This window comes from Solea senegalensis, linkage group LG2, assembly GCF_019176455.1.
Source record: "Solea senegalensis isolate Sse05_10M linkage group LG2, IFAPA_SoseM_1, whole genome shotgun sequence".
Taxonomy (NCBI): Eukaryota; Metazoa; Chordata; class Actinopteri; order Pleuronectiformes; family Soleidae; genus Solea; species Solea senegalensis.
Genome location: NC_058022.1, coordinates 3,851,776 through 3,871,829, shown reverse-complemented (window position 1 = coordinate 3,871,829; position 20,054 = coordinate 3,851,776). Strand labels below are relative to the sequence as shown.

Genomic DNA, 20,054 nt, shown 5'->3' with positions numbered 1-20,054 from the left:
CATCAAAATCCTTTATGTTTATGTTAGGGTTAATACACCAGTATAAGTTCTTCAACCGTAAAGTTATTTTTAATGCAAATATATAATTCTTATTGTAATCCATGACTTTTCTAATTTATTGTTTTACAAAACAAAACAGAAAAAGTGGTAAAGCACATTATTCTGCCTTGATTAAGATGTCAAATTATAATGATTTACAACTGAAAATGACAAAAAATAAAGAAAACAAAAAGGTACAGAAGCAAACAATCATAATAATGATATTAATGATTATTACTTTACAGGGGATGTGAATGAACTAGAAAGCACTTATTTGTGCATTCATATTTGATTCATTGAGTTTTACTAACATTAAAATGGTTCCAGGGAAGTGATATCTTAATTGTGGTCTGTGTAAATGATGGATTTACTTGATTGTGCAGTATTTTTCACATCCAAGCAAGATCACGTGAATCTCACAAGGATTTGTCTCATAGTAAAATTTCTATGACAACACAGTGACAATAACAGTCTCTATGTTCTCTTTGAAATTGTGTGGATCACAAAAGCAAGGAACGGGTGTGAGTGATGTTTTACAGGTTAAACTTAATCTGATGTGAAAGTCAGTTGTTTGCTCCACTCAGACACCTATGCACATATTTAAATATAGAGTATATTGGACTTATCAACTTTTTTATACCTCATTTGTTTGTTAGACATGATGTTGAGGCATTATGACATTTTCTCTATCTGGACCTCTGGAATTCAATTGAATACCACTGATTTAGTGTGAAGCGTTTGGGATGAGGACCTCTAAATGAGCACCATAGTGGATTAGCCACTTTAGGTCGGCGGGGAGTCACTTCGCCAATTGGAGGAGTTTAAGTATCTTGGGGTCTTGTTCACGAGTGGAGCGAGAGATTGACAGGCAGATCGGGGCAGTGTCTGTATTGGTGAAGAGGGAGCTGAGTCGGAAGAAGGCAAGCTTTCGATTTACGGGTCAATCTGTTTTCCAACCCTCACCTTTGGTCACAAACTATGGGAAATGACCGAAAGAACAACATCACAGATCCAAGGGGTCAAAATTAGTTTTCTCTGCAGGGTGTCTAAGCGCACCCTAAAGGCCATTTGTCCCTTTGCGCATGGAGCGCAGAAGTATACCAGTGGGTATACCAGTGGGATAGTGCATGCGCAAACTGAATTTCCGCCACACTGGTATAATCCATTTAAAACTCAATGAATCAAATATGAAAACCAAAGTCTGTTATGTCAAAAAATAAATAATTTGTTATCACAAGAAAACAATCTTAACAAGATAATAAGTATTTATCACGGGTTAACAATGCATTAAAAGAAGTCAAATCCATGGCCGTTCTCGGCTTCTGTATATGTTCATACACATCCACTATAAAGCATTTTCACACTAAACTAATACATTACAATAGTTGTATGATTAGTATTATGATTAGATTAAGTAAAAATATAATAATAATAATCATCATTATTGTTATTGTGATTGTTTGCATCTATACTCATATCATATAATCATATAACTTAGTCTTACATCTTTCAAGAACTAAAGGAAGTTGATTATTCTGTAAAATAACAGACTGAATTCACCTTCTTGTACTCAAATTTGAGTCAGTAATGAATTAATCATAACATTCAACCACTAAAACTTTTTTGAATTTTTTCTATTATGGAATGCAAGTAAATAACTATAATGTGACATCTTAATCAATAAAAAATAACGTGCTTTACTACTTTTTCTGTTTTGTTTTGTAAAATTCATAGATTCAAATTATATTTATATTTTAGTATTAAACATATATGTATGGTTGAAGAACTCATACTGGTGTATTAACCATAACAGAAACATAAAAAAGGATTTTTATGATTATCAATGCTGTTAATTTAGGGCAGCTGTGGGTTTGGGTGGTGGTTTAATATATGTGTTAAGCTCTGTACATGATTGAAAAACATTTTTGTACAGGTTAATATCTAATGAACAGAAATACAAACACAATCAGGCTTTCCAACATTTGATATTTAATACTTTCACAACAGCTTCAGTGTAATTTGCTCCATCACAGTCTCTTTCTACATCACACTCACTCCACGGGAGCCAGGCTGCAGAATCTGAAGAGTAAAAATGTGTTTGATGGATTTTCTGAACCACGGGTAGAAAAAGACATAAATCACAGGGTTAAAGGTCGAGTTTAAGTACAAGAACCACAGTTCAAAGACTGCAGTTGATGCGTCAAGTGAACTCTCAGCTGTAACAGCAAAACAATAATATGGACATGAACAGATTAGGAACACAATCATTACAATACCCAGAGTCCTGGCTGCTTTAATTTCAGATTTCTTAGCTTTTACAGTCTGGGAACGCTCTGTTGACACAACTGTAACGTGAGAGCGCATGGCCCGAGCCTGAGACACAACCACCGCAAACACTCTCAAATACAGAACTGATATGATTAAAATGGGGCCTAAAAAGGTGGCAATAAGATCAACTGCTCCCTCTGCAACATCCACAGACCCTACACAGTTTCCATAGCAGGGGTAATATATATGAGGTTGTATTATGAAATCCCTTAATACCCAAATGCTGTGGACAAAAGAAAATATCCAACACAGACAAACACAGAGTTTAACTCTGCTCAGAGTGACTCTGGTGGTGTAAAACATGGGGCTACAAATTGCTATATAGCGGTCAATTGATATGAGAACCATGCTTCCCACTGAAACACTGACAATGAGGTAACCTAAAAAGACATACACGGCACACATCGGGTCACCCAGGAGCCAGCAGCCTTGGTTGTGGAGATGACACGGCATCTCCAGCAGACCCACAAGGAAGTCAGCGACAGACAGAGAGAGAAGGAGGAGGTTGGTGGTGGTGTGGAGCTGCCTGAAATCAGACAAAATCAACACTGAAACCATTCATGATACATGTATGATACATGTTACAAGCAGTTATAATACTAGGAGAACGAGAAGAGCAGATAAATGCATTTACAGCATTTGCAGTGGAGAGCTTAATTTGACATTAAGCGTTTTTTTCTATGCCACGTGGAGATTGTGACTCTACCTGAAATGGGAGATAGAGATGATGACCAGCAGGTTAAGAATCACAGTGAGCACAATGATGCAGGACAAAACACAGTAAATGAGTGTGGTCTCCATATCAGGACGACTCGTACTCCTGCAGGAGGTGTTGATGTGGGGAAAACATAGTTCTACTTCCTCCAGAGTCTCCATTTTCAGAGAGGGAGGAGTTTCTGCTGTTCTTCTTACCACTTTGTGACCTATGGTCCTCATCACACAACTGATTTATATACAGTTGTCTCACATATGCAAATGTCATTTCATGAGAAAAGACTATCCCCAAAAAAACAGAGCACCTCTGAGGGCCTTGTCAGGCACAAAAACTCACCAAACTTGGTGAACATGTGAGGATCTGTGAAACTAGACCGAGTTTTAGGGCAATCCGATGAATTATGCAGGAGATATACTTCAAAAACACATTTTGTGTTCCCACTATCCAGGCAGCAGACTTCCACCCAGACAGTCAAACCCTCACCTCCTTTGATCTGTATGCAGATTACAATGGCAACCATGGTAAGTAGTATGTTTACAGAGACAAGAAAGCAGTTGGATGGAGAACTTTGATCTGTGATAGAGAACTCTGTACTGAGTTTAAAATACTTTACAGGGGATGTGTATAAACATACACTGCCAAGAAAAAACACTTATTTGTGAATTCATATTTGATTTATTGAGTTTTACTAACATTATGATGGTTTCAGGGACGTATCTTAAGTGTGATCTGAGTAAATGATGGATTTACTTGACTGTGCAGTATTCTTCACATCTTAACAAGATCAAATGACTCAGTTGTCACACATATTCTCGTGTCCCACAATGATTCACGAGAAGTTACTGTGGATGTCACTCTCTTTAAAGGTTAGGCCTGCCCTTGTCACTTCTAGCTCCTTTTCGTCAGCTAGGGTCATCTCCTGGGAAGTGCCCAACATCTGGGAAGTGCCCACCAGGAGGGAGCACTTCCCACAACGGCACCCTCCACAGGCAGGGTTGCAGGCAACTCCGATGCTGTCCCATCTCAGCCATTCGAGGATCTCTTTATTGCACATAGGCGTCCTTAAGTACTGTGCAGTCACCCTTACTTTTTCAACAAGGCCAGGGTGACCTACCACTCACAGTTTTGCCCAGGGGACCTTCCCACAACACCAAATTACCGATCTCTTACACTTTCTCCAGTGCTGATTAGTAGATAGATGCTTTCTGGTTGAGTCAGCTCCCCCAGTTCAACTCCTGAGAAGAACTTCTCCAACTGCTCTGATGTCACTACATGACCCACTCTCGCGATGGTGTCCAACCCATAGCAGTTCAATTGGCGAAGCCTCAAAGTCCCTTGCGGAGTCCAGACCTTTATTGTTAGAAGATACCTTTTTGTTTGTATTATCTCTTTGAATGACTTTACTCCATGCAAGGCAATTAGGACAGGTTCACCAGTTAATCCGAGTTTCTCTGCAACTTGGTGTGTTATGTAATTCGCGTCTGAGGCAAGGTCGAGCATAGCTCCAATGCTGTCTCCCCTTTATGTCGTGATGATCATAAGCATCATGAGGATTGGGCATTTTGGCTTGACTTTATGCAGCTTTAGTAGGTTCCTGTCGGAACACACTGTCATTGTCACCATATTTGTGTAGACTTTGCGCACTCTTTCTATCTGGTCAGGCGATAATCCTATTTGGGCGAGCGCAGCCTCCTGTTCCGCTGCGGAACCGCAAGGTCTCCCCGTCTTCGCAGTAGCCTTCGGGCAGAGAAGATAGTGATGATCTGCCGGACCGTCCTTACACCTCACATTTTTACAGAGGAACCTTTTTCTACTAGGACCTTTCTTTCTGACGAGGAGACTTTCCAATTCATAGCTTCCTCCCACCCCAGGTTTGTTAGGTCCCTTGCTGCTCTCTCTAATACCAAGATCAACTGTAAAGTATCACTAGGCTGAGGATCTGTCACAATTGGCCTCGAACATAATCCCAATATGATTTCATATACTGCGGCTGCTATGTCACCATAGCAGCTCTCTAGTTCTTTGAAGACATCACTTACATCCTGGCAGTACGATAACTGGAGATCATCTATAACAGACTCACTTATGCTTTCCAACAGCTGAAGCTTCTTAACCTCCTGGGATCCTGTGGGGTCCGCCTGGGCCTGGATTTTCCCCCCATTCAGCTTTCCAGTGCCAATAGTTCCTTCTCTCTCCAGAGAACTTGGGTAGGTTTATTGGTTTGAATTTTACTGTGGGTCGGGCAAAGGAACTGTTCATACCAAAGTTACTGGCTTGCACTGTGCTCTCTTGTGCCATGCTGGTGTTAGCAGGCGCTGTGTGAAACCTCGGTGGTCGTGGTGTACTAGTGAGGGTTAGAGGCTGAGCGAAACTGACAGTAAGTCCGTGATTAGGTTGTTGTTGAGACTGAGACCATTGAGGGGGCTGGTGAAGGGGGCTGGTGCCACATCCGGTCTCTATGGTACCCTGTCTGATTGCCGAGTGGGTGTGAATAGGAACAAGTGGGGTGGTACTGGTGTGCTCGCTTCCTTGGTCACCCTCTTCGCTTCTCTCACTGCTGTCTTCGTCATTGCGTTCGTATGCTGGCGAGGTCGTTGCATTCATATCACCGCGGCATGCCCACTTATCCATCAGTGCCTCCTTTTCATCTTCTAACGCCAAAAGGAGTGTCCATTTCTCTTTTCCATATGGCCAATAGCAAAAACACAAAAACAAAAGTCTTTCTGTTATGTCGAGATGATGAAATAATTAATTCATTATCACAAGAAAACAATATCTGTTATATGACGATAACAAGATAATAAGTCACGAGATAAAAGTGAATAAAAAGAAATCAAATCCATGGTCGTTCTTGGCTTCCGTATATGTTCATATACATCCCCTATGAAGTATTTTCACACTAAACTAATACATTATAATAGTTTTATGATTAGGATTAAGAAGAAGTAATAATGTAATAATCATTATTATCATTATCATGATGTTTGCTTCTGTACTCTGTTAATGTTATATATATTTTTGCTGTCAAACAAGAAAAAAAAAGTCTAGTGCAAGCAACTGTGCTTAAACTGGAATAAAACACAATATTCAGATCTACTGGTGGCTTTAGGTAGAACATTTTCATTTTTGTTCATTAAATTATGTTGTTATAGTACTTATAATATCATAAACCAATGTTACAATGTCTTTCATCTTTCAAAAACTAAAAATTGTTATTTATTTGGCAAATAACAAACTGAAATCACTTTCTTATACTCAAATTTGTGTCAGAAATGAATAAATCATAACATTCAACCACTAAAACTATTTTTTCTATTCAGGAATGCAAGTAAATAACTATAATGTGACATCTTTATCAAGAAGTAATAATGTGCTTTACTACTTTTTCTGTTTTGTTTTGTAAAAATAATATGTATATTTTAGCATTAAACATACATTTAAAGTTGAACAGCTTATACATACTGGTGTATTAACCATAACAAAAACAAAACATAAAGGATTTTGATGATTATCAATGCTGTTAATTTAGGGAAGCTGTGGCTTTGGGTGGTGGTCTAATACATTTGTTAAGCTTTGTACATGATTGAATTTTTTTTTTGACCAAGTTAATATCTAATGAACAGAAATACAAACACAATCAGGCTTTCCAACATTTGATATTTAATATTTTTACAACAGCTTCAATGTAATTTGCTCCATCACAGTCTCTTTCTACATCACACTCACTCCACGGGAGCCAGGCTGCAGAATCTGAAGAGTAAAAATGTGTTTGATGGATTTTCTGAACCACGGGTAGAAAAAGACATAAATCATAGGGTTAAAGGTTGAGTTTAAGAACAAGAACCACACTTCAAAGACTGCAGTTGATGCGTCAAGTGAACTCTCAGCTGTAACAGCAAAACAATAATATGGACATGAACAGATTAGGAACACAATCATTACAATACCCAGAGTCCTGGCTGCTTTAATCTCAGATTTCTTAGCTTTTACAGTCTGGGAACGCTCCGTTGACACAACTGTAACGTGAGAGCGCATGGCCCGAGCCTGAGACACAACCACCGCAAACACTCTCAAATACAGAATTGCAATGATTAAAATGGGGCCTAAAAAGGTGGCAACAAGATCAACTGCTCCCTCTGCAACACCCACAGAACCTACACAGTTTCCATAGCAGGGGTAATATATATGAGGTTGTATTACGAAATCCCTTAATATCCAAATGCTGTGTACAAAAGAAAAGATCCAACACAGACAAACACAGAATTTAACTCTGCTCAGAGTGACTCTGGTGGTGTAAAACATGGGGTTACAAATTGCTATATAGCGGTCGATTGATATGAGCACCATGCTTCCCACTGAAACACTGATAACGAGGAAAGATAGAAAGCAATACACGGCACACATCGGATCACCCAGGAGCCAGCAGCCTTGGTTCTGGAGATGACACGGCATCTGCAGGAGACCCACGAGGAAGTCAGCGACAGACAGAGAGAGAAGGAGGAGGTTGGTGGTGGTGTGGAGCTGCCTGAAATCAGAGAAAATCAACACTGAAACCATTCATGTTGTATGTAGAAATAGTTTTACAAGTAATTATAATACTAGGAGAATCAGAAGGGCAGCGAAGTGCATTTGCAGCATTTGCAGTGGAGAGCTTAATTTGACATTAAGTGTTTTTCTATGCCACGTGGAGAGATTGTGACTCTACCTGAAGTGGGAGATAGAGATGATGACCAGCAGGTTAAGAATCACAGTGAGCACAATGATGCAGTACAAGACACAGTAAATGAGTGTGGTCTCCATGTGAGGACGACTCGTAATCCTGCAGGAGGTGTTGATGTGGGGGAAACAGAGTTCAACTTCCTCCAGAGTCTCCATGTTCAGAGACAGAGAGGAGATTCTGCTGTGCTCTGACAGCTTTGTGACTGAAGGTCTTCATCACACGACTGATTTATATATTTTCTTCCTCATCGTCTCACATATGCAAATGTAATTTCATGAGAAAAGACTACCCTCCCCCCCACACGCACACGCACACACCAAAGAGACAGTTAATGAGACAGTGTAATGACAGTTTACACTGTCTCAGATAAATGTAAAGACAGTTAATGAGGAAAGACAGCACATGGTGTCCTTTCACCAAATCTATTTCGGGCCCGACGTCCAACTAGGTGGATGGCCCTGTTGTGTCCACTTTCATTCTCTTTTTTCCTTTTGTTTCACTTACTCATTGAGAGTACTTCTGAGGGCCTTGTCAGGCACAAAAACTCACCAAACTTGGTGAACACGTGAGGATCTGTGAAACTTGACCGAGTTTTAGGGCAATCCGATGAATTTTGCTGGAGATATACATACTTCAAAAACACATTTTGTGTTCCCCCTATCCACACAGCAGACTTCCACCCAGACACTCGCACCCTCACTTACCTTTGAGCTGTATGCAGATGACAATGGCAACAATAGCAAGTAGTGTATTTGCAGAGACAAGAAAACAGTTGGATGGAGAACTTTGATCTGCGATAGAGAACTCTGTACTGAGTTTAAGAGCTTTGCATTTTGACGAAGAAAGGATGACACTGAGGATGAGAAAAACTGTAAACTGTTGAGGTCGTCTTTGCACCTCTCAGTGTACAGCTTACCAAAAGTGATTTGAAGAAGAAGTAATGCAACAGGCATCCGCACCGTCTCTATTCTTTCTCGTCTTCTTTTTAGGGCTAGATTTTTCAACTGAGGGTCTCTCTGTTTGAGGTTTGCATGTTGTTCCTGTGGATTCTCTCTGGGTACCTCTGGCTTCCTTCCACAGTCCAAAAGTCAGCCGTCAGTGTCTATGCTGTAAATGTTTTCAATAAGGTTCCAAATACACACACGCACACTGTAATTTGGGATTAGGTTCATTGGTGACGCCTCAATTGGCTTCTCTGGACTCTGAGCCCGTCCCGATTGTCCATGTTCCTCATCCTATCTCTAAAGACCCTATTATAATTTTGCGCACATGCCTCATATCTCGGACCCTGGTATACTCACGCGTCAGGGTCCTTCAGTATCTGGACCAGACAGTGGCAGCTCTCTGCGCGATTGCGCAATCACCAGACTTGAAAATTACTTATTAAAATAATAATAATTATTATTATTATTGTTTGCTTCTATACTCTGTTAATGTTATTTGAGTAATGTTTTTTGCTGTCAAACAAGAAAAACAATGTCTAGTGGACGCAACTGCGCTTAAACTGGAATAAAACACAACATTCTGATCTACTGGTGGCTTTAGGTAGAAAATATTAATTATTTTCATTAAATTATATAACTGTGACTGGGAATTATTTTTATAGTACTTATAATATCGTGAAACCAGTTTTACAAAGTGTGTCATATTTCAAGAACAAAAAAAAAGTCATTTATTTGGCAAATAACAAACTGAAATCCCCTTCTTATACTCAAATTTGAGTCAGCAATGAATTAATCATAACATTCAACCACTAAAACTATTTGTTCTATTCAGGAATGCAAGTAAATAACTATAATGTGACATCTTAATCAAGAAATAATAATGTGCTTTACTACCTTTTCTGTTTTGTTTTGTAAGACAGTGAATTAGAAAATTCATGGATTCGAATAATATTTATATTTTAGCATTAAACATATATGTATGGTTGAAGAACTTATACTGGTGTATTAACCATAACAGAAACATAAAAAAGGATTTTGATGATTATCAATGCTGTTAATTTAGGGCAGCTGTGGCTTTGGGTGGTGGTTTAATATATGTGTTAAGCTCTGTACATGGTTAAAAAACATTTTTGTACAGGTTAATATCTAATGAACAGAAATACAAACATAATCAGGCTTTCCAACATTTGATATTTAATATTTTTACAACAGCTTCAGTGTAATTTGCTCCATCACAGTCTCTGTCTACATCACACTCACTCCACGGGAGCCAGGCTGCAGAATCTGAAGAGTAAAAATGTGTTTGATGGATTTTCTGAACCACGGGTAGAAAAAGACATAAATCACAGGGTTAAAGGTCGAGTTTAAGAACAAGAACCACAGTTCAAAGACTCCGGTTGATGCGTCAAGTGTACTCTCAGCTGTAAGAGCAAAACAATAACATGGACATGAACAGATTAGGAACACAATCATTACAATACCCAGAGTCCTGGCTGCTTTAATCTCAGATTTCTTAGCTTTTACAGTCTGGGAACGCTGCGTTGACACCACTGTAACGTGAGAGCGCATGGCCCGAGCCTGAGACACAACCACCGCAAACACTCTCAAATACAGAATTGCAATGATTAAAATGGGGCCTAAAAAGGTGGCAACAAGATCAACTGCTCCCTCTGCAACACCCACAGAACCTACACAGTTTCCATAGCAGGGGTAATATATTTGAGGTTGTATTACGAAATCCCTTAATACCCAAATGCTGTGGACAAAAGAAAATATCCAACACAGACAAACACAGAGTTTAACTCTGCTCAGAGTGACTCTGGTGGTGTAAAACATGGGGTTACAAATTGCTATATAGCGGTCGATTGATATGAGCACCATGCTTCCCACTGAAACACTGATAACGAGGAAAGATAGAAAGCAATACACGGCACACATCGGATCACCCAGGAGCCAGCAGCCTTGATTCTGGAGATGACACGGCATCTGCAGGAGACCCACGAGGAAGTCAGCGACAGACAGAGAGAAAAGGAGGAGGTTGGTGGTGGTGTGGAGCTGCCTGAAATCAGAGAAAATCAACACTGAAACCATTCATGTTGTATGTAGAAATAGTTTTACAAGTAATTATAATACTAGGAGAATCAGAAGGGCAGCGAAGTGCATTTGCAGCATTTGCAGTGGAGAGCTTAATTTGACATTAAGAGTTTTTCTATGCCACGTGGAGATTGTGACTCTACCTGAAGTGGGAGATAGAGATGATGACCAGCAGGTTAAGAATCACAGTGAGCACAATGATGCAGTACAAGACACAGTAAATGAGTGTGGTCTCCATGTGAGGACGACTCGTAATCCTGCAGGAGGTGTTGATGTGGGGGAAACAGAGTTCAACTTCCTCCAGAGTCTCCATGTTCAGAGACAGAGAGGAGATTCTGCTGTGCTCTGACAGCTTTGTGACCGAAGGTCTTCATCACACGACTGATTTATATATTTTCTTCCTCATCGTCTCACATATGCAAATGTAATTTCATGAGAAAAGACTACCCTCCCCCCCACACGCACACGCACACACCAAAGAGACAGTTAATGAGACAGTGTAATGACAGTTTACACTGTCTCAGATAAATGTAAAGACAGTTAATGAGGAAAGACAGCACATGGTGTCCTTTCACCAAATCTATTTCGGGCCCGACGTCCAACTAGGTGGATGGCCCTGTTGTGTCCACTTTCATTCTCTTTTTTCCTTTTGTTTCACTTACTCATTGAGAGTACTTCTGAGGGCCTTGTCAGGCACAAAAACTCACCAAACTTGGTGAACACGTGAGGATCTGTGAAACTTGACCGAGTTTTAGGGCAATCCGATGAATTTTGCTGGAGATATACATACTTCAAAAACACATTTTGTGTTCCCACTATCCACACAGCAGACTTCCACCCAGACACTTGCACCCTCACTTATCTTTGAGCTGTATGCATATTACAATGGCAACAATAGCAAGAAGTGTATTTGCAGAGACAAGAAAGCAGTTGGATGGAGAACTTTGATCTGCGATAGAGAACTCCGTACTGAGTTTAAGAGCTTTGCACTGTGATGAAGAAAGGATGACACTGAGGATGAGAAAAACTGTAAACTGTTGAGGTCGTCTTTGCACCTCTCAGTGTACAGCTTACCAAAAGTGATTTGAAGAAGAAGTAATGCAACAGGCATCTGCACCGTCTCTATTCTTTCTCGTCTTCTTTTTAGGGCTAGATTTTTCAACTGAGGGTCTCTCTGTTTGAGGTTTGCATGTTGTTCCTGTGGATTCTCTCTGGGTACCTCTGGCTTCCTTCCACAGTCCAAAAGTCAGCCGTCAGTGTCTATGCTGTAAATGTTTTCAATAAGGTACCAAATACACACACGCACACTGTAATTTGGGATTAGGTTCATTGGTGACGCCTCAACTGGCTTCTCTGGACTCTGAGCCCGTCCCGAATGTCCATGTTCCTCATCCTATCTCTAAAGGCCCTATTATAATTTCGCGCACATGCCTCATATCTCGGACCCTGGTATACTCACGCGTCAGGGTCCTTCAGTATCTGGACCAGACAGTGGCAGCTCTCTGCGCCATTGCGCAATCACCAGACTTGAAAATTATTTATTATAATAATAATAATTAATATTATTATTGTTTGCTTCTATACTAAGTTAATGTTATTTGAGTAATGTTTTTTTTTTTGCTGTCAAACAAGAAAAAAATGTCTAGTGCAAGCAACTGTGCTTAAACTGGAATAAAATACAATATTCTGATCTACTGGTGGCTTTAGGTTGAAAATATTCCTTTTTTTCATTAAATTATATAACTGTGACTGGGAATTATTTTTATAGTACTTATAATATCATGAAACCAGTTTTACAAAGTGTGTCATCTTTCAAGAACTAAAAAAAGTTATTTATTTGGCAAATAAACTGAAATCCCCTTCTTATACTCAAATTTGAGTCAGCAATGAATTAATCATAACATTCAACCACTAAAACTATTTGTTCTATTCAGGAATGCAAGTAAATAACTATAATGTGACATCTTAATCAAGAAATAATAATGTGCTTTACTACCTTTTCTGTTTTGTTTTGTAAGACAGTGAATTAGAAAATTCATGGATTCGAATATTTATATTTTAGCGTTAAACATTTATGTATGGTTGAAGAACTTATACTGGTGTATTAACCTTAACAGAAACAAAACAAAGGATTTTGATGATTATCAATGCTGTTAATTTAGGGCAGCTGTGGCTTTGGGTGGTGGTTTAATATATGTGTTAAGCTCTGTACATGATTGAAAAACATTTTTGTACAGGTTAATATCTAATGAACAGAAATACAAACATAATCAGGCTTTCCAACATTTGATATTTAATATATAACAGCTTCAGTGTAATTTGCTCCATCACAGTCTCTGTCTACATCACACTCACTCCACGGGAGCCAGGCTGAAGAATCTGAAGAGTAAAAATGTGTTTGATGGATTTTCTGAACCACGGGTAGAAAAAGACATAAATCACAGGGTTAAAGGTCGAGTTTAAGAACAAGAACCACAGTTCAAAGACTCCGGTTGATGCGTCAAGTGTACTCTCAGCTGTAACAGCAAAACAATAACATGGACATGAACAGATTAGGAACACAATCATTACAATACCCAGAGTCCTGGCTGCTTTAATCTCAGATTTCTTAGCTTTTACAGTCTGGGAACGCTCCTTTGACACCACTGTAACGTGAGAGCGCATGGCCCGAGCCTGAGACACAACCACAGCAAACACTCTCAAATACAGAATTGCAATGATTAAAATGGGGCCTAAAAAGGTGGCAACAAGATCAACTGCTCCCTCGGCAACATCCACAGAACCTACACAGTTTCCATAGCAGGGGTAATATATATGAGGTTGTATTACGAAATCCCTTAATATCCAAATGCTGTGGACAAAAGAAAAGATCCAACACAAACAAACACAGAGTTTAACTCTGCTCAGAGTGACTCTGGTGGTGTAAAGCATGGGGCTGCAAATTGCTATATAGCGGTCGATTGATATGAGCACCATGCTTCCCACTGAAACGCTAACAACGAGGTAACCTATAAAGACATACACGGCACACATCGGATCACCCAGGAGCCAGCAGCCTTGGTTGTGGAGATGACCCGGCATCTGCAGGAGACCCACGAGGAAGTCAGCGACAGACAGAGAGAGAAGGAGGAGGTTGGTGGTGGTGTGGAGCTGCCTGAAATCAGAGAAAATCAACACTGAAACCATTCATGTTGTATGTAGAAATAGTTTTACAAGTAATTATAATACTAGGAGAATCAGAAGGGCAGCTAAGTGCATTTACAGCATTTGCAGTGGAGAGCTTAATTTGACATTAAGAGTTTTTCTATGCCACGTGGAGATTGTGACTCTACCTGAAGTGGGAGATAGAGATGATGACCAGCAGGTTAAGAATCACAGTGAGCACAATGATGCAGTACAAGACACAGTAAATGAGTGTGGTCTCCATGTGAGGACGACTCGTAATCCTGCAGGAGGTGTTGATGTGGGGGAAACAGAGTTCAACTTCCTCCAGAGTCTCCATGTTCAGAGACAGAGAGGAGATTCTGCTGTGCTCTGACAGCTTTGTGACCGAAGGTCTTCATCACACGACTGATTTATATATTTTCTTCCTCATCGTCTCACATATGCAAATGTAATTTCATGAGAAAAGACTACCCTCCCCCCCACACGCACACACACACACCAAAGAGACAGTTAATGAGACAGTGTAATGACAGTTTACACTGTCTCAGATAAATGTAAAGACAGTTAATGAGGAAAGACAGCACATGGTGTCCTTTCACCAAATCTATTTCGGGCCCGACGTCCAACTAGGTGGATGGCCCTGTTGTGTCCACTTTCATTCTCTTTTTTCCTTTTGTTTCACTTACTCAATGAGAGTACTTCTGAGGGCCTTGTCAGGCACAAAAACTCACCAAACTTGGTGAACAAGTGAGGATCTGTGAAACTTGACCGAGTTTTAGGGCAATCCGATGAATTTTGCTGGAGATATACATACTTCAAAAACACATTTTGTGTTCCCACTATCCACACAGCAGACTTCCACCCAGACACTCGCACCCTCACTTACCTTTGAGCTGTATGCAGATTACAATGGCAACAATAGCAAGTAGTGTATTTGCAGAGACAAGAAAGCAGTTGGATGGAGAACTTTGATCTGCGATAGAGAACTCTGTACTGAGTTTAAGAGCTTTGCATTTTGACGAAGAAAGGATGACACTGAGGATGAGAAAAACTGTAAACTGTTGAGGTCGTCTTTGCACCTCTCAGTGTACAGCTTACCAAAAGTGATTTGAAGAAGAAGTAATGCAACAGGCATCTGCACCGTCTCTATTCTTTCTCGTCTTCTTTTTAGGGCTAGATTTTTCGACTGAGGGCCTCTCTGTTTGAGGTTTGCATGTTCTTCCTGTGGATTCTCTCTGGGTACCTCTGGCTTCCTTCCACAGTCCAAAAGTCAGCCGTCAGTGTCTATGCTGTAAATGTTTTCAATAAGGTACCAAATACACACACGCACACTGTAATTTGGGATTAGGTTCATTGGTGACGCCTCAACTGGCTTCTCTGGACTCTGAGCCCGTCCCGATTGTCCATGTTCCTCATCCTATCTCTAAAGGCCCTATTATAATTTCGCGCACATGCCTCATATCTCGGACCCTGGTATACTCACGCGTCAGGGTCCTTCAGTATCTGGACCAGACAGTGGCAGCTCTCTGCGCCATTGCGCAATCACCAGACTTGAAAATTACTTATTATAATAATAATAATTATTATTAATATTGTTTGCTTCTATACTCTGTTAATGTTATTTGAGTAATGTTTTTTTGCTGTCAAACAAGAAAAAAATGTCTAGTGCAAGCAACTGTGCTTAAACTGGAATAAAAGACAATATTTTGATCTACTGGTGGCTTTAGGTAGAAAATATACATTTTTTCCATTAAATTATATAACTGTGACGGAATCATTTTTATAGTACTTATAATATCATCAAACCATTTTTACAAAGTGTGTCATCTTTCAAGAACTAAAAAAAGTTATTTATTTGGCAAATAACAAACTGAAATCCCCTTCTTATACTCAAATTTGAGTCAGCAATGAATTAATCATAACATTCAACCACTAAAACTATTTGTTCTATTCAGGAATTCAAGTAAATAACTATAATGTGACATCTTAATGAATAAATAATAACGTGCTTTACTACTTTTTCTGTTTTGTTTTGTAAGACAGTGAATTAGAAAATTCATGGATTCGAATAATATTTATATTTTAGCATTAAACATTTATGTATGGTTGAAGAACTTATACTGGTGTATTAACCTTAACAGAAACAAAACAAAGGATTTTGATGATTATCAATGCTGTTAATTTAGGGCAGCTGTGGCTTTGGGTGGTGGTTTAATATATGTGTTTAGCTCTGTACATGATTGAAAAACATTTTTGTACAGGTTAATATCTAATGAACAGAAATACAAACACAATCAGGCTTTCCAACATTTGATATTTAATATTTTTACAACAGCTTCAGTGTAATTTGCTCCATCACAGTCTCTGTCTACATCACACTCACTCCACGGGAGCCAGGCTGAAGAATCTGAAGAGTAAAAATTTGTTTGATGGATTTTCTGAACCACGGGTAGAAAAAGACATAAATCACAGGGTTAAAGGTCGAGTTTAAGAACAAGAACCACAGTTCAAAGACTCCGGTTGATGCGTCAAGTGAACTCTCAGCTGTAACAGCAAAACAATAATATGGACATGAACAGATTAGGAACACAATCATTACAATACCCAGAGTCCTGGCTGCTTTAATCTCAGATTTCTTAGCTTTTACAGTCTGGGAACGCTGCGTTGACACCACTGTAACGTGAGAGCGCATGGCCCGAGCCTGAGACACAACCACCGCGAACACTCTCAAATACAAAATTGCAATGATTAAAATGGGGCCTAAAAAGGTGGTAACAAGATCAACTGCTCCCTCGGCAACATCCACAGAACCTACACAGTTTCCATAGCAGGGATAATATATTTGAGGTTGTATTACGAAATCCCTTAATACCCAAATGCTGTGGACAAAAGAAAATATCCAACACAGACAAACACAGAGTTTAACTCTGCTCAGAGTGACTCTGGTGGTGTAAAGCATGGGGCTACAAATTGCTATATAGCGGTCCATTGATATGAGCACCATGCTTCCCACTGAAACGCTAACAACGAGGTAACCTATAAAGACATACACGGCACACATCGGATCACCCAGGACCCAGCAGCCTTGGTTGTGGAGATGACCCGGCATCTGCAGAAGACCCACAAGGAAGTCAGCGACAGACAGAGAGAGAAGGAGGAGGTTGGTGGTGGTGTGGAGCTGCCTGAAATTCGACAAAATCAACACTGAAACCATTCATAAATGCAGAAATTGTTTTATAACCAGTTATGACACTAGGAGAACTAGAAGTGCAGGTAAGTTAATTTACAGCATTTGCAATAGAGATCTGAATTTGTGTTTAAGTGTTTTTCTATGCCACGTGGAGAGATTGTGACTCTACCTGAAGTGGGAGATAGAGATGATGACCAGCAGGTTAAGAATCACAGTGAGCACAATGACGCAGGAAAACACAAAGTGAATGAGTGTGGTCTCCACGTGAGGACGACTCGTAAGCCTGCAGGAGGTGTTGATGTGGGGGAAACAGAGTTCAACTTCTGAGTCCCCATGTTCAGACAGAGAGGAGATTCTGCTGTGCTCTGACAGCATTGTGACCTAAGGTCTTCATCACGCAACTGATTTATATATTTTCTTCTTCATCGTCTCACATATGCAAATTTCATTTCATGAGAAAAGACAACCGCACCCTCCCCCTCCCCCACCAAAAACAACAACCTCCCCAGGTTCTCATGTAAATCCATTTAATGAGGAAAGTCAGCACATGGCGTCCTTTCACCAAATCTATTTTGGGCTCGATCTCCAACTCGGGGGGTGGCCCTGTTGTGTCCGCTTTCATTCTCTTTTTTCCTTTTCTTTTATTTACTCTTTGAGAGCACTTCTGAGGGCCTTGTCAGGCACAAAAACTCACCAAACTTGGTTTAAGAGTTTCATTGCCAAACAGTGACAGAATGTTTGTACCAGTTTGAATCCCAGTTAGACCAACAAACCGAAATAAATGCTTGCATCTTTTCGCCCATTTCTTCTATAGGTGTAGATTTTTCAACTGAGGGCCTCTCTGTTTGAGGTTTGCATGTTCTTCCTGTGGATTCTCTCTGGGTACCTCTGGCTTCCTTCTACAGTCCAAAGTCAGCAGTCAGTGTCTATGCTGGAAATGTTTTCAATAAGGTAGCAAATACACACACTGTAATTTGGGATTAGGTTCATTGGTGACGCCTCCAGGAGACATCCCGACTAGATGCCCAAACCACCTCAACTGGCTTCTCTGGACTCCGAGCCTCTGAAAACCTCATGTAAATTAAACAATGTTTGATACTGAAGGTGTGTCTTCCTGTCGTCAGTAGGTGGGACTGACTGGCCCTAACAAAACGGTGAAAAAGAATAGCGGCCGGGCAGAAGCCTGCTGCGCGCTAATCCTGCAAACATACTTTAGGCCACCACCTAAGGGTGGAGTCTGTCTGCTGCATGGCTATTGGGAACACAAAATGTGAAAATCTGTTTTCAACTACAATTCCTGCAATGTAATCCATTACATTGTTTTGAACTCGTTTGTATCACAATTTTCATGTTAGGGTTTGAAGATAATGTGTTAATAAAAAAAAAGGACAAACCTATTTTTGCCTTTTTTGGCCCCAAATTGTCCCCTTAAACAGCATTGGTCATCGCCTGTGTGTGTGTGCAAGCATGCATTTTAGCTTATGAATGGTGCTGTTTTGTAAGTGTCTGTGGCAGATTTTGATGCCTTGAAGAAAGAAACGTTAAGTTCATAATCTTTACACTTCAAACTTACACTTTAATAAGCAGCTATTATCAAAAATTAAGTGACATAATTTAAGTGAGTCTGCAACAATAAATGCTATTTTCTGATTGGCTGATAGATTGCTAATTCATGACAGCTGTGTGAATGAACTGCACAGAGCAATCTGCCTTTGCATCATCAATTCATAGATTACTAAATTGCATGCGGTAAGTTTTATCACTTCTCAGCGTGAGAAATGTCATCTGCGGCGTAAAATACGCTGTGATACTAAACATGCGTTTTGTTGTTATTTCCACGCTTGGAGGTGCAAAATTGTGGACCCAAGGGCGAAACATTTTTGGGAGGGGAGGGTTTTCTCATCTCATGAAAAGAGATAAATCAATTGTGTGATGAAGACCTTAGGTCACAAACCTGTCAGAGCACGGCAACTCCTCTCTCTCTCTCTCTGAACATGGAGACTCTGGAGGAAGTTGAAATCTGTTTTCCCCACATCAACACCTCCTGCAGGAGTACAAGGCGTCCTCACATGGAGACCACATTCATTTACTGTGTGTTGTCCTGCATCATTGTGCTCACTGTGATTCTTAACCTGCTGGTCATCATCTCTATCTCCCACTTCAGGTACAGTCACAATTTCTCCATGTGGCATAGAAAAACACTTAATGTGAAATTAAGGTCTCCAAAGCAAATGCAGTATATGCACTTATCTGCTCTTCTAGCTCTCCTTGTATTATAACTGGTTGTAACATTTATCATACATGTATCATGAATGGTTTCAGTGTTGATTTTCTCTGATTTCAGGCAGCTCCACACCACCACCAACCTCCTCCTTCTCTCTCTGGCTGTCGCTGACTTCCTCGTGGGTCTCCTGGAGATGCCGGGTCATCTCCACAACCAAGGCTGCTGGCTCCTGGGTGATCCAATGTGTGTCGTGTATTGCTTTCTATCTTTCCTCGTTATCAGCATTTCAGTGGGAAGCATGGTGCTCATATCAGTCGACCGCTATATAGCAATTTGTAACCCCATGTTTTACACCACCAGAGTCACTCTGAGCAGAGTTAAACTCTGTGTTTGTCTGTGTTGGATATTTTCTTTTGTACACAGCAGTTGGATATTGAGAGATTTCTTCATACAACCTCAAAAATATTACCCCTGTTATGGAAACTGTGAAGTTCCTTTCAATGTTGCTGAAGGAATCGTTGATCTCGTTGTGACCTTAATAGGCCCCATTTTAATCATTGCAATTCTGTATTTGAGAGTGTTTGTGGTGGCTGTGTCTCAGGCTCGGGCCATGCGCTCTCACGTTACAGTCTTGA

At 40.2% G+C, this 20,054-nt stretch overlaps 3 protein-coding genes across 3 annotated transcripts; 1 reads left to right on the top strand and 2 right to left on the bottom strand.

Annotated features, from left to right (window-relative positions):
* Window positions 1-1,968: 1,968 nt before the first annotated feature.
* Window positions 1,969-3,260, bottom strand: LOC122765472 (trace amine-associated receptor 13c-like). The gene is made up of 2 exons (XM_044019730.1): window positions 3,074-3,260; window positions 1,969-2,893 (listed from the first exon to the last, which is right to left on the bottom strand). Exons 1-2 carry the CDS (start codon window positions 3,241-3,243, stop codon window positions 2,080-2,082), a joined length of 984 nt encoding a protein of 327 aa, XP_043875665.1. The 5' UTR covers window positions 3,244-3,260; the 3' UTR covers window positions 1,969-2,079.
* Window positions 3,261-6,727: 3,467 nt separating this feature from the next.
* Window positions 6,728-7,988, bottom strand: LOC122765416 (trace amine-associated receptor 13c-like). Its single transcript, XM_044019661.1, has 2 exons — window positions 7,788-7,988; window positions 6,728-7,607 (listed from the first exon to the last, which is right to left on the bottom strand). The coding sequence occupies exons 1-2, from the start codon at window positions 7,955-7,957 to the stop codon at window positions 6,794-6,796; spliced, it is 984 nt and encodes a 327-aa protein (XP_043875596.1). The 5' UTR covers window positions 7,958-7,988; the 3' UTR covers window positions 6,728-6,793.
* Window positions 7,989-19,168: 11,180 nt separating this feature from the next.
* LOC122764445 (trace amine-associated receptor 13c-like) lies at window positions 19,169-20,054 on the top strand. The gene is made up of 3 exons (XM_044018583.1): window positions 19,169-19,359; window positions 19,540-19,746; window positions 20,021-20,054. Exons 1-3 carry the CDS (start codon window positions 19,190-19,192, stop codon window positions 20,052-20,054), a joined length of 411 nt encoding a protein of 136 aa, XP_043874518.1. The 5' UTR covers window positions 19,169-19,189.